This window comes from Catharus ustulatus, chromosome 25 (genome assembly GCF_009819885.2).
Source record: "Catharus ustulatus isolate bCatUst1 chromosome 25, bCatUst1.pri.v2, whole genome shotgun sequence".
Taxonomy (NCBI): domain Eukaryota; kingdom Metazoa; phylum Chordata; class Aves; order Passeriformes; family Turdidae; genus Catharus; species Catharus ustulatus.
Genome location: NC_046245.1, coordinates 1,575,658 through 1,588,163, shown reverse-complemented (window position 1 = coordinate 1,588,163; position 12,506 = coordinate 1,575,658). Strand labels below are relative to the sequence as shown.

At 56.8% G+C, this 12,506-nt stretch overlaps 1 protein-coding gene across 1 annotated transcript in view; it reads left to right on the top strand.

Annotated features, from left to right (window-relative positions):
* The first annotated feature begins 1,353 nt into the window (after positions 1-1,353).
* Positions 1,354-12,506, top strand: part of MAPKAPK2 (MAPK activated protein kinase 2) — a 30,898-nt gene continuing 19,745 nt past the window's right edge. Inside the window, exon 1 of the mRNA XM_033080380.1 lies at positions 1,354-1,713. Coding sequence (XP_032936271.1) covers positions 1,465-1,713 — 249 coding nt within the window. The 5' untranslated portion in view covers positions 1,354-1,464. The remainder of the gene's footprint in view (positions 1,714-12,506) is intronic.

Sequence of the window (12,506 nt, the reverse complement as noted above, 5' to 3'; positions counted from 1 at the left end):
GACAGCTGGGGAAGAGGGATGGGTGTCAAAAAACACATGTTCTTTACTTAGAAAACAGGGATTATCAGGGTGCCTTTTATATCCATAAATTAAATATCTTGATTTTCCGTGGCGCTCTAGCAGAAGGAATTTTGCTGGATGTCAGGCAGCTCAAGGGCAGGTTGCACCTCAGCATGGATCCCTTCTCCTTGAGCCTCATCTTTGTTGGATTCAGGAATGAACATGGACACAGGAGTTATTTGCTATCATCAGGACAGGCTTTACCCTTTTTGGCATCCCTGCTGCTCTCTGTGCTGTGGTGTGGGTGACATCCCCTGTGGATGGAGCGGTGCTGGGTGAGGTGTTGGGCACCAGCAGCCCCAGAGCAGCCCTTTGTCACCTCGGGATGTTCTCGGGACAGGGAGGAGATGCCAGCGTGGCTGGGACACTGCTGCTGGGTGAATCCAACAATCACAGAATGGTTTGTGTTGAGGAGACCTTGAAGATCATCTCATTCCACCCTGCCATGGGCACGGACACCTTCCACTTTCCCAGGCTGCTTCAACCTGGCTTGGACACTTCCAGGGATGGAGCATCCACAGCATCTCTGGGCAACCTGTGCCGGGGCCTCCCTACGATCACAGGGAAGAATTTTCCTCTCAAAATCCCACTGAAACCTTCTCTCTTTGAAACCCAGCCCGTTCTCCCTTGTGTCACTCCGGCTAGCAGCCCTTCCTATTGTCACCGGAGGGTCACCGCGACCTGTTGCCATCCCGGGGACACCGGCGGTGGCAGGGTCGGGGCTCTCTGGTACCCCGGGGGGATCATCCCACCTTGGCTCTCCGGTACCCGGGGGGATCATCCCACCTTGGCTCTCCGGTACTCCCGGGGGATCATCCCCCTCGGGGTTCTCTGGTACCCCCGGGGGATTATCCCATCTCGGCTCTCCGGTACCCCGGGGGGATCATCGCCCCTCGGGGCTCTCCGGTACCCCCGGGGGGATCATCGCCCCTCGGGGCTCTCCGGGGATCATCCCCCTCGGGGCTCTCCGGTACCCGGGGGATCATCCCCCCCTCGGGGCTCTCCGGGGATCATCCCCCTCGGGGCTCTCCGGTACCCCCGGGGGATCATCGCCCCTCGGGCAGCGGCGGGGCCGGTCCGGCGGGCGCAGGCTCAGCCCCGGGGCCGCTCCGCCCCGTCCCTCCCCCGGCGGCCGGGGCGCTGACATCAGAGCCGGCCCGGCGAGAGGAGGAGGAGGAGGAGGAGGAGGAGGAGGAGAAGGAGGAGCCGCCGCCGCACCGGATCCATCGCTCTTGTCGGGGCCGGGGCGCACCGGCGGGGGGCGGCGGCGGCGGCGCTGCTGCTTCACCCCCCGCACCCCCGGCCCATCCCGCACGGCCCGCGGGGCTCCGCCGCCTTCCCTCCCTCCCTGAGCTCTGCCCGGAGCCTTCCCCGAGTCCTTCCCGAGCCCTCCCGGTGCCCGCCATGCTCTCCGGGGCTCCGCCGCCGCCCGCCGGCTTCCCCAGCCCTCCGCCGCCGCAGCCGCCGCCGCCGCCGCCGCCCGCCGCTCCCCCGCACGGGCCCGCGCCGTTCCCGGGGAAGGGCGGCCTGCAGATCCGGAAGAATGCCATCACGGACGACTACAAGGTCACCACGCAAGTGCTGGGGCTCGGCATCAACGGGAAAGTTTTGGAGATCTTCAGTAAGAAGAGCGGCGAGAAGTTCGCGCTCAAGGTGCGCGGGGACCCCGCGCCGGGAGCGGGGGGACGCGGGGAGCGCTCGGCCGGGAGGGGCGGGAGCGGCGGCGGCGCTGCGGGCACGGATGGAGGGGGCTCTGCGGGGGAAGGAAGGGGGTCCCGGGGCCATCGGGACCGGACAATCCCGGCCGGACAATGAGCTGCCCGCCCGCCCCTCCGGCCGCGCTTTAATATCGGTTTTTTCCCCCCATTATGAGCGGCGAGGCGCGCCTTTCCAGCTTTGTGGTGGGAAACGAAGCGAAATGACATCTTGGTAGGGTGAGGTTGGGTGGGGGGTCAGGAGAGGAGAGGAGGGTGGTCTGGCTGGGATCCCCCCGGGGGATGCGCATCTTGGGATGCTGGGGCTGCATCCCCCGGTGTGGGGGTCGGATCGTGGGGGTCCCTCTGTGCTGTGAGCCCCGGCAGCTGCTGGCTGTCCCCGTTCCGTGTCCCCTCCCGGCTGTGGCACCGAGCGCTGCGGTCCCCACTCTTCCCACCAAAATCCCAGCGTTACGATGTTACCCCTTGTCCCTAACTTGTTTCTTTTTGCCAGGCGTGGATAACAGCGAGGTGCGTTTGAGCCCGCTCTAGGTGATGCTCTCCTCGTTTCCAGAGGAGGTTTTTGAGCAGACAGGGGAGCGTGTGTCCCTGCCAGCGGGGCTGGGGAAGTTTGAATGGATTCCTGACACGGGAGCAGGACTGGCTGCTCGGTGGGAGCGCCGTGTTCTCCAGCATCCGTGCAATTTGCGCCCACACATGAGCTGTTCCAATCCTTGGCGTTACCCTGAGAACTGGGGAGGCTGAGAACACCCCACCTAAAGCCATAACCCTCAGCTAAACCTGTAACTCCCACCTGAACCCGTCACCCCACTTCTTTTGTGTTTAGAGTTGGTGTCTGGGGTTCCTAACCTGAGTGAGGGAAGCAGTGTGAGGCTGTGGGGGTACAAGTTGTGCTGCAGAGGTGTTGGGATGGGCAGGGTACGGTGCTGAAGCTCTGTGGTTCAGGAAGGGGGGTCAGTCAGGTATTAAAAATTAAATTTTTCCTTCAGAAACACCAAAGACACTGCTCGTGAGGGGCCCTGCGTTCTACTCCGGGGTGACATTGTGTTGTCATCTCTTGGGGTTGAAAATTAGCGAAATCCTCTTCTGTTTTGACAGACGGGCTCCTCCTCGCCTCTGAAGTTGAGTCACATATTTAAGGCACAGATAGATCCCAGCACTTCCCTCTCGCAGCCCTGAAAGGGGAAGGATGCAGGAGGCCGAGCCCGGGGCTTCCTCTGCTCTGCTTGGGGCACGGGACTGGAGCTGTCACCCTGAGAGGCTCAGGGTTTGTGTCACATGTCACAGAGTGCCTTGGCTTGCTGAGAACCTCCAGGAGTGTGAGAGGGTGGCACAGAGTGGCTCTTGCAGGGTGAGGTACATTCGACACTGAATCTCTTTTAGGAAAAGGGATTGTCTTGCCTGTCCCCTGTCCTGGCCTCTCCTGGCATCCCTGGCGGGGAGGGACGGGTTCAGCTGAGTGGTTGGACGTGTCCCTGGCTTCTCAAAGAGCAGCACAGCTGCTACTGTAAGTGATTCCCTCCAGCACCTTCCAAACGGCTACGCCGGCAGTTTGGGCTCTGGGTGCTCGTCCTGCCCTCCTGAGTGTGAGCTGCAGCTCCTGAGTGTGAGCTGCAGCCTTGGCTTAGCCCGTTGGGATGTTTGGGCTGAGCTGCAGAGCCCAAACTCGGTGTGGGTGGCTGCCCTAGACATGATGTGTTCTGACTTCATTCCCTGCTCGGGTCGCAGCCGGGCTGACGTCTCTGCTAGAGACCTGTGGAGAGGTATTTGGGTCCAAATTACTCATGGGCTGCATCAGAGTGGAAAGATGACCTAAAGCAGGATCCACAGAAGTGATTGCATCGAGTTGTCATATTTCAGATGATGCTTAAAAGAATCCTGATGGCCCATGGCCAGGAGCCACAGCTGAAATCTGTCTGCTGCCTGCTTTGGTTGTGCAGTGAACCTTTCCATTTGGAGTGTCATTCTTTAGGTCTGCTGTTCCAAAATCTTGTCTAACAATGCAATCCTTCACAGGAGGATGAGACACACTTGTGTCTCTCCCTGACATGATTGGTTTCTTCTGGTCGTGTTGTGCTTCCTCTTGGGTCACGAGGCTCTGTTGTGTTGTTAAAGCTCTTTCTCCCAAATCAAGAGATGGTTTTGCTGAGAGTCACTTTGCTGAAGAGAACTTTTCAGTGCTCCAGCTTGGGGACAGTGTTCTAGCAGCAGTGAAAACATTAAGGCCAATTTTCTTCTCCTTCCAGAGCAGTAGTCCACGGCAGAGACACATCATTAAACAGAACCATGCTGTGTGTGAGTTAATGGATGGTTGTTCTGCTTGCTGTGTGGTACCTGGGTGAAAACAAGAGACTCCTCTACTTTTCTTACAGATTCTTGTTCATCTCTCTGTGTCCCACCCCTGATTTTATTGTATTTTTTGGCACCTGAAGTGTGACATCCCTGAATTACCTGGTGTGAGCTGACCCTGTGTGGAGCACGATGATCTGCAGGGTGGGAGCAGCAATCCCAGGGAGAGCTGCTGAATGGAGCTGAAACTCCTGGTTCATTCTTCCTTGTACCTTGGTGTGATTTATTATTAGGCAAAATTAGGCTTGCAGTTTTGTGGAGGCTGCTCTATGTAGGTCACTGCTGGCCTGGCTTGGCAGGGGTGGCTGTGGTCAGGCTGCACTGGTGGGGCTGGCAGCAAGGGCTCGTTGCCCGCTGCAAATTCCACTTTCAAGACTAATCTTTGGGCTGGCTGCCTTAATTCCACAAGGAAATGGCAGCTAAGGCAGGCAGGAGAGTGGGGACTGGTATTGCAGGTGATGAGTTTTCCTCTGTTGTGTGTGTTGGAGCATTTTGTGGAGCAAAATCAATGAACAAACCTTGCTGCTGACTTCAGCTTCAAAGCATGAGATCCTCACCTGGGCTGGAGAGGTTTGGAAGGGCTGGAGGAGCTCAGGGCCCTGCAGGTGCTCGTGGGTTTGCCCCTGTTTCTGGAGCATCCTTGGTGCTGTGGTGTTTGTGAAACACTCCCAGTCTCATCTGATAATCTGTGAGTGATGGTTCCCCTGATGGAGGAGGAGGAAGGAGGATGCTGCTTGTGGTTTGCTGTTCTGGGAAGGTGCCTGTTGTGGAATTAGGGCAGGCAGCTCGCAGCTCAGAGCTGAGCAGCTCTCTGGGTGAGGGAATTAGTGTGGCCAAAGCCCCCTGTGTCTGCAGCTTCCCTTGAGATCCCCCTGTGTCCCTCCAAAAATCCATCTACAAAAACATCCCCAAAGTGAGGCAGTAAATGGAGATCCTGGGCTCGTGCTCCTGGGAAACAGCTTGCTGTGTCTGCTGTTCTGCTGTCCCTCTCTCAGTGCAGAGATGTTTTTTTTATTAGCTCTGCCCTGTATTTTATATAATCACAAATGTCTTCGCCGTGGCCTTCTGTGCAGGCTGTGGTTGAAAAGCTGTGGAAACTGCAGTGACATCACTGGGACTTTTCCAAAGCAGTGGTTTATTATCTCATTGACCAAAGGAGTCCTACTGACTTGGGGTTTGAGTTTGTTTAAAGGATTTAGGATTTGCCATAATCTCTTTTAAACACTTCACATGTTCTGAGCAGCCAGAGCTGGGGCTGTGATGGGCTGATAAGGCCCTGGAGCAGGGGTTTTCTCTTTGGTACGTGCTCAGGAAGTGGCGGGGCTCTTCCTCTCAATAATAATCTAATGCCATCAGCCCTGGCTCTTGCAAAAGACATCTCCCATGTTTTCAGAGGCGGGGAACTGAGATGCAGTGATTTACTGAACGTCAGAGGCTGAGGAGCTGAGCTGCCTGTGGCACGCAGGGTGGAAGCCCAGCCCTGCATGTGTGATTGAGCAGCCAAATGCCAGCAGGTAAAACGATGAATTTGTCATTGCCACTGAGCCCTGCTGGCCTTTGGCAGGGTTAGGGCATCACCTCCACCAGGAAAGCCCCAATACAGGGTTCATGGGGCTGTGATGGCTCTGTGAGTGATGCAGAGCAGGGGCTGGGCTTTGTAACCAGCCTGAGCGATGTGGAAATAACAACTGGAGCTGTGCAGCCTGAGAGCCAGGTCTGGCATGTTTGGAGCATGATGGATGGGCACAGGAGATGAAAACCCCTGGAAGGTTCCTGCTGAGAGAGCCTGAAGGATCAAGGTGGTGACTTCTCTCTTCCCAGCCAGCTCTGGGATATGCTCTGGTATCTGGTGGGGTGGAATTCTCTCCCCAGCTCTGGGATGTGCTCTGGTATCAGGTGGGATGGAATTCTCTCTCCCCCCCAGCTCTGGGATGTGCTGTGGTCTCTGGTGGGATGGAGGAGCCCTTGCTGGGTTGCAGGGTGGTGGTGCAGGTACATGAGAGGCACCCAGAGGAGTGGCCAGGCTGGAAGTGCCCATTGGCTGATCCTGTGGCACAGGAGCAGCATCACCCCAGCTTTATCATCTTCCATCTTCTCAGAGTTCCTGGTGGGTTCCCACACCGAGGCTTTGCCCTTTTCAAAGCCATCCTTTTGCTGTGCTATTGCTGTGTGCTGGGAGGCTGGGAGGGGAGATCCCTCCTCCCTGCTCGGAGCCTTCCCTCCTGCTCGGAGCACAGGCGGCCTCCCGACCTGCAGACGGCCCTGCTGCCGAGCTCAGGCTCCTCTCCAAGCACAACTGGCCTCAAGTTGCAGCATTCAGGCAGCATGACCTCACCTCCTGGTTTCCAAGAATAACGTGCTGCCTCCCCTGCTGCCTCCCCTGCGCCGCGCCGGGGCTGCCTGCGGGGCCAGGGTGGCTCCCAGAGCCCAGCCCGGGCCAGTGCCAGGGACCTGGCTTGTGCCGGGTGTGCCAGGTAGCCTCAGACCAGTGCCAGGGTCCTGGCTTGTGCCAGGTGTCCCAGGTAGCCCCATGCCCACCCCAGTTCAGCTCCAGAGCTCTGGCTCATCCCAGGTAGCCCCATGGTCACCCCAGGCCAGTTCCAGGGTTCTGCCTTGTGCCAGGTGTCCCAGGTAGCCCCATGCCTACCCCAGTTCAGCTCCAGGGTCCTGGCTTGTCCCAGGTGTCCCAGGTAGCCCCATGCCCACCCCAGGCCAGCTCCAGGGCTCTGGTTTGTGCCAGGTGTCCCAGGCAGCCTCAGGCCAGCTCCAGGCCAGCTCCAGGGTCCTGGCTTGTCCCAGGTAGCCCCATGCCCACCCCAGTTCAGCTCCAGGGCTCTGGCTCATCCCAGGTAGCCCAGTGCCCACCCCAGGCCAGCTCCAGGATCCTGGCTTGTGCCAGATATCCCAGGTAGCCCAGTGCCCACCCCAGTTCAGTTCCAGAGCTCTGGCTCATCCCAGGTAGCCCCATGCCCACCCCAGGCTGCTCAGCTCCTCTGCCCTTTGTGGTCTTCAGGACCTGGCTGATCTTGCAGGCTGGTTTTGGAGGAGGGAAAGTTTGAAGCAGGACCTGGGCAATCCCTCCACCAGCTCCAGAGGCTGGCAGGGAACACAGCTTGGGAGCACTCCCCAAAATCCAGTTTGGAGCCCGGGCAGTCACACTGAGCCAGCATGGTGGGGCTGTGCAGTGTTGGATTTCACAGTCTGGATCCCACAGAAAGTGGGTCCCGTTTCATTGCTGCAGGATGACAAATCCAGCCTGCTCTGGTGGAAGGTGTCCCTGCCCAGGGTGAGGAGATGACCCTCGATGTCCCTTCCAACCAAACCATTCCGTGATTCTCTTGCTCTCTGAAAAAGCCTTCTCCCTTCAGCTCTGTGAGCTGCCTGAGGCTCACTGTGGGCTCACTTTGGGCTCATTTTGGGCTCATTTTGGGAGGACTCTCAGCTCTGTGGCCAGCTCCTATGGATGGCTTGGAGGGTTGGAGCAGGGCACACAAGGGCAGCTCTGAATGCAGAGAGCTTTAACAGCCTTTTAAACCGTCCTTCCTTTGTGCCCCGTGGCTGAGTCATTTCAAAGATTTCAGCCTTTTAAGATCCTACCAATTTGAGGTGGGGATTGCAGCAGCTGGCAGCTTGAATGGCTGCATTAACTGCTGCTCCTTTGTGGCCTGGGGAGGGGACAGAGTCCCTGAGTGCTGCTGGACCTGGGATGACCCGAAACAAAAACTTCTGCTGGAGATGCTGAGAGCCTCAAAAATGTCACATGGAAAGTGGCACTGGGACACAGGGGGACACAGGGTCTGCTCTGAGCACTCTGGGAGCTCCCCTGTGGCTCCATCTTCACTCTGGTGCTGCTGGGGAGGATGGTGGCATCTTCTGGGGGATGAAGGCTTTCCCTGAGTGCTGTGCTGTGCCAAGGGCAGCCCTGTGGCTCAGGAGTGGTGCAGCTGGCACAGCCTTTGCTGTCATATGTAATGAGATTATTCAGGCCTTTGGCGTCAGGGCTGCACGTGGTGCTGTGCCCGGCTGTAGCCTAAACCAGAGCTAAAGTCCAAAATACAAACCCAGATCTGAATGTTCCTGGGGCGCCCAGCCAGGCTGGGGCTTTGCTGCTCTGCTCTTGGTGTCCTCACCCGGCTTGGCCTGTAGTTGGGGATCAGGGGAGGGATGGATTCGTGTCCTTTGTCACCATAATTCACTTTGCTGCTTTGTGCCCTTGCTGCAGGTGCTTTGAGCTCAGCCTTTCCAGCTCTGCTGGCCCCAGATGAGGCTCAGGCAGGTTTGTGCCTCACTCTGAGTCAGGTTAAGCTGTGTCACAGCAGGATGGGGCTCTGTGCTGTCCCTTTCCCAGGGGCTGCAGCAGCTCCTGGATTTGGAGCATCCTCAGAGCTCTCCCTGCCCTGTGCTCCCTCATCCCAGCCCTGCTGTGAGCACTGAGCTCCAAAGGCTCCCTGCCTGTCCTGCCTGTGTTTTCAGGGAGATGTGGCTGCAGCACAGGCTGGGGCTGCTGTGGGGATTTGGCAGCCAGGCTGCAGCTCCAGTTCCAGCTCCAGTTCCAGCTCCAATCCCAGTTCCAGCTCCAGTTCCAGCTCCATTTCCAGTTCCAGCTCCATTTCCAGTTCCAGCTTCATTTCCAGTTCCAGTCTCAGCTCCATTTCCAGCTCCATTTCCATTTCCAGCTCCATTTCCATTTCCAGCTCCATTTCCAGCTCCATTTCCAGTTCCAGCTCCATTTCCAGTTCCAGTCTCAGCTCCATTTCCAGCTCCATTTCCAGTTCCAGCTCCATTTCCAGCTCCATTTCCAGCTCCATTTCCATTTCCAGCTCCATTTCCATTTCCAGCTCCATTTCCATTTCCAGCTCCATTTCCAGCTCCAGTCCCAGTTCCAGTCCCAGTTCCATTTCCATTTCCAGCTCCATTTCCGTTTCCAGCTCCAATCCCAGTTCCAGCTCCAGTTCCAGCTCCATTTCCAGCTCCAGTTCCATTTCCAGCTCCATTTCCAGCTCCATTTCCATTTCCAGCTCCAGTCCCAGCTCCAGTCCCAGCTCCATTTCCAGCTCCATTTCCAGCTCCATTTCCAGTCCCAGCTCCATTTCCAGCTCCATTTCCAGCAGCAGCTCTGCAGGTGCAGGCAGCTCCGGAGTTTGGGAATGCAGCTGGAATCCCGGGTGTCAACACTGGGCTGGGGCAAAAGGAGCTGCAATCAAGTTTAAACAACCCCAAAAGTCTGTGTGTTATCCTCAGCTTGGCCTGACAAAAGCAGTAAATGAAATAAAGAGCAGGGGAGGTGTCTGGTTTGGAATTCCAGCAGCAGTGAGAGTTATGGCATCTCCAGCTTCAACTTGTTCTATTCCCACTTGTGTCAGTGAATGGGCAGGGGCCACTGAGCTGTCACTGAGGTGTCACTGAGCTGTCACCACGGCCCTGGGACTCAGTGGGACTCCCAGAGCCAGGCTGAAGGAGCCACTGTCACCTCTGCCAGCCTCCTCCTGCCTGCCTGGTCCCCTCGGGGCTCTGGTGAGACTCTCCTTCTCTTCTCCTTCTCTTCTCCTTCTCTTCTCCTTCTCTTCTCCTTCTCTTCTCCTTCTCTTCTCCTTCTCTTCTCCTTCTCTTCTCCTTCTCTTCTCCTTCTCTTCTCCTTCTCTTCTCCTTCTCTTCTCCTTCTCTTCTCCTTCTCTTCTCCTTCTCTTCTCCTCCTTTTCTTCTCCTCTTCTCTTCTTCTTTTCTTCTCCTTTTCTTCTCCTCTTCTTCTCTTCTTCTTCTCTTCTTCTCCTCTTCTTCTCCTCTTCTTCTCCTCTTCTCCTCCTCTTCTCCTCTTCTTCTTCTCCTCTTCTTCTTCTCCTCTTCTTCTTCTCCTCTTCTTCTCCTTTTCTCCTCTCCTCCTCCTCCTCCTGCTGTGCCATTTCCCAGCCTGCTGCCCCTCGTGCTGGGCAGATTTGCTGAGGAAGAAGAGCCCCGGGCAGGCAATGATTGTGCAAGAGGCTCTGCTGCTGCTGCTGCTGCTGCTGCTGGGAAGGGCTCGCCAGGAAGTTTAAACTCAGGTTATCTCCTGGAAGTGATCAGAGCTGTGAATGTGGCATTTTCAGCTGGGTGCCTCCCGTGCCTCGGGCAGAGCAGTGCCGGCACAGGGACAGGGCTGTTTTGGGGAGCCTGGAGGTGCTGCAGGGCTCCTGCCCAGGCTCCTGGAGAGAAACATCTTCCCCTGCTGGCCCAGGAGCTTGGGACACCCTTTGATTTGTCCCCACAAGGAATGACCCTGCTCCTGGTGTGACATCTCCTCTCCATCCCTCCCACCCTGCTCATCCCACCCCCAGGTTCATACTCCCAGTCTTTGCTGTGAGGAAGAGTTGCTGTAAAGAACAACTCTGCCAGGACATGAGATGTTCTCTGGGTGCTGGGATTCAGCAGGGAAGTGCTCCAGGGGGGTTTGGGAGTTTTTGGAAGTGTCCTGGTGGTGCCAGTCTGGTCCTGGTGCTGCTGGAGGAGCCAGCCAGCCCTGTGTGCCCTTAGGGTGCAAATGCTGGGCTGCTGAAAACTGGTGAGGAAAATGCTGAGGGTGGGTTAAAATGTGATCTCTGGGTGCTGGGTGATGCTGGGGAGGTTCTGGATGGGTTAAAATGGGATCTTTGGGTGATGCTGAGGAGGTTCTGGATGGGTTAAAATGTGATCTCTGGGTGATGCTGGGGAGGTTCTGGATGGGTTAAAATGTGATCTCTTGGTGCTGGGTGATGCTGGGGAGGTTCTGGATGGGTTAAAATGTGATCTTTGGGTGATGCTGGGGAGGTTCTGGATGGGTTAAAATGTGATCTTTGGGTGCTGGGTGATGCTGGGGAGGTTCTGGATGGGTTAAAATGTGATCTTTGGGTGCTGGGTGATGCTGGGGAGGTTCTGGATGGGTTAAAATGGGATCTTTGGGTTCTGGGTGATGCTGGGTAGGCTCTGGATGGGTTAAAATGTGATCTCTGGGTGCTGGGTGATGCTGGGGAGGTTCTGGATGGGTTAAATCATGATCTTTGGGTGCTGGGTGAGAGCCAGAACTGCTTTTCCTGGGAGCTGTGGAACAGGTCTGAGGCTCCTGGCTCTGCCACAGTCGGGGGGGCTGTGGAAGGTGATGTCTGTGTGCCTCAGTGCAGTGTTTTGGGGGATATTCCCATTTCTGGGCCTCCCCTGGAAGGCTGCAGGGCAGGCACAGCCCTGGCCCTGTGGGATGGGAGCAGGGAGAGGCTTTGGGAAGCTCAGTGAGCCCCCTTAGCTCAGCTTTGCCAGGCCCTGGCAGTGTCCTTAGCAGGTCTGGCTTTAACCAAAACATTCCTTTCATGTTTCCTTCTCCTCCAAGATTGCCCTGAACCACCAGGCAGATGTCCCTGCAGGACACTGGGGCATGGTGCTGATGCTCCCAGGGTTTTAGTGGCTGCTGACCATCCCTGGACATCAGGATCTTGTCCCCACCTGGGATCCAACCCCTCCAGCAGGAAAAATCCTTTCCCTGTGTGAGAGCTGGGGCAGTGCAGCTGTGGTGGGTTCTTGGAGGCTTCATTTCTCCCTGGGTGTCAGGAAAGGAGGTTCTGCTGCCCTGAGGTGCCTGTCCAGGCTGTTCCAGCCCTGCAGGGCTCCTGGGGGCACGCGGGGGCTGCGGTGGGCGGCACAGCCACACAAAGGCTGCCCTGTCTGCTCCTTGGCTTCCCCCAGCCCTGAGCTCTGCTCGTGAATGAGTGGGATTGAAAAAAGCTTAAATTCCTACACAGCAGGGCCCAGGAGCCCCCAGCTGACCCGGAGGGAGCAGCTGCCCCCTGCTCACCCCATGCCAGGGGTGCTGGGGAGCGCTGCCCTGCGATGGGGCTGGCTGAGGGGCAGAGGTTTCTTTTTAAAAGCTGGATATGGGAATGCCCAAGGAGACCAGGCTGTTTGCCAAGGGAGCAGCAGTAGCTGCAGGAGGAGATTTTTTCTGTTAGTTTGTTTAAATATCCGTGCGTTTATCCTTTTAGCCCATCTCCGTTTTAATCTCGGGCAAAATGAGCCCAGAGCACTTTGCTGCCTGTGGGATTTGGGAGGAAATCAAGCAACCTGCTGGTAAACACTGTCAAGCACTGGGGTTCTGAGCATCCATGGCAGCATCAGTGGCTCTTTGCTGTGTGTTTCCCACACGTTTTTGTGTGAATTGAAAAGATACAAGGGCACAAAACCTCTGGGGCTCTGAGCAGCCTGCTCTGGTGCAAGGTGTTGGGATGAGAGGATCTTTAGGGTTCCTTTTAACACCAACAAGGGTGAAATTTCCCCTCTGATATTTTTAAAAAGCTTGTGCACCCAGGCACTTCACATTTTGCACATTTGCAAAATTTTTGCACATTTGTTGAGGTTTGGAGGTGATGGTGCTGGCTGGGACTC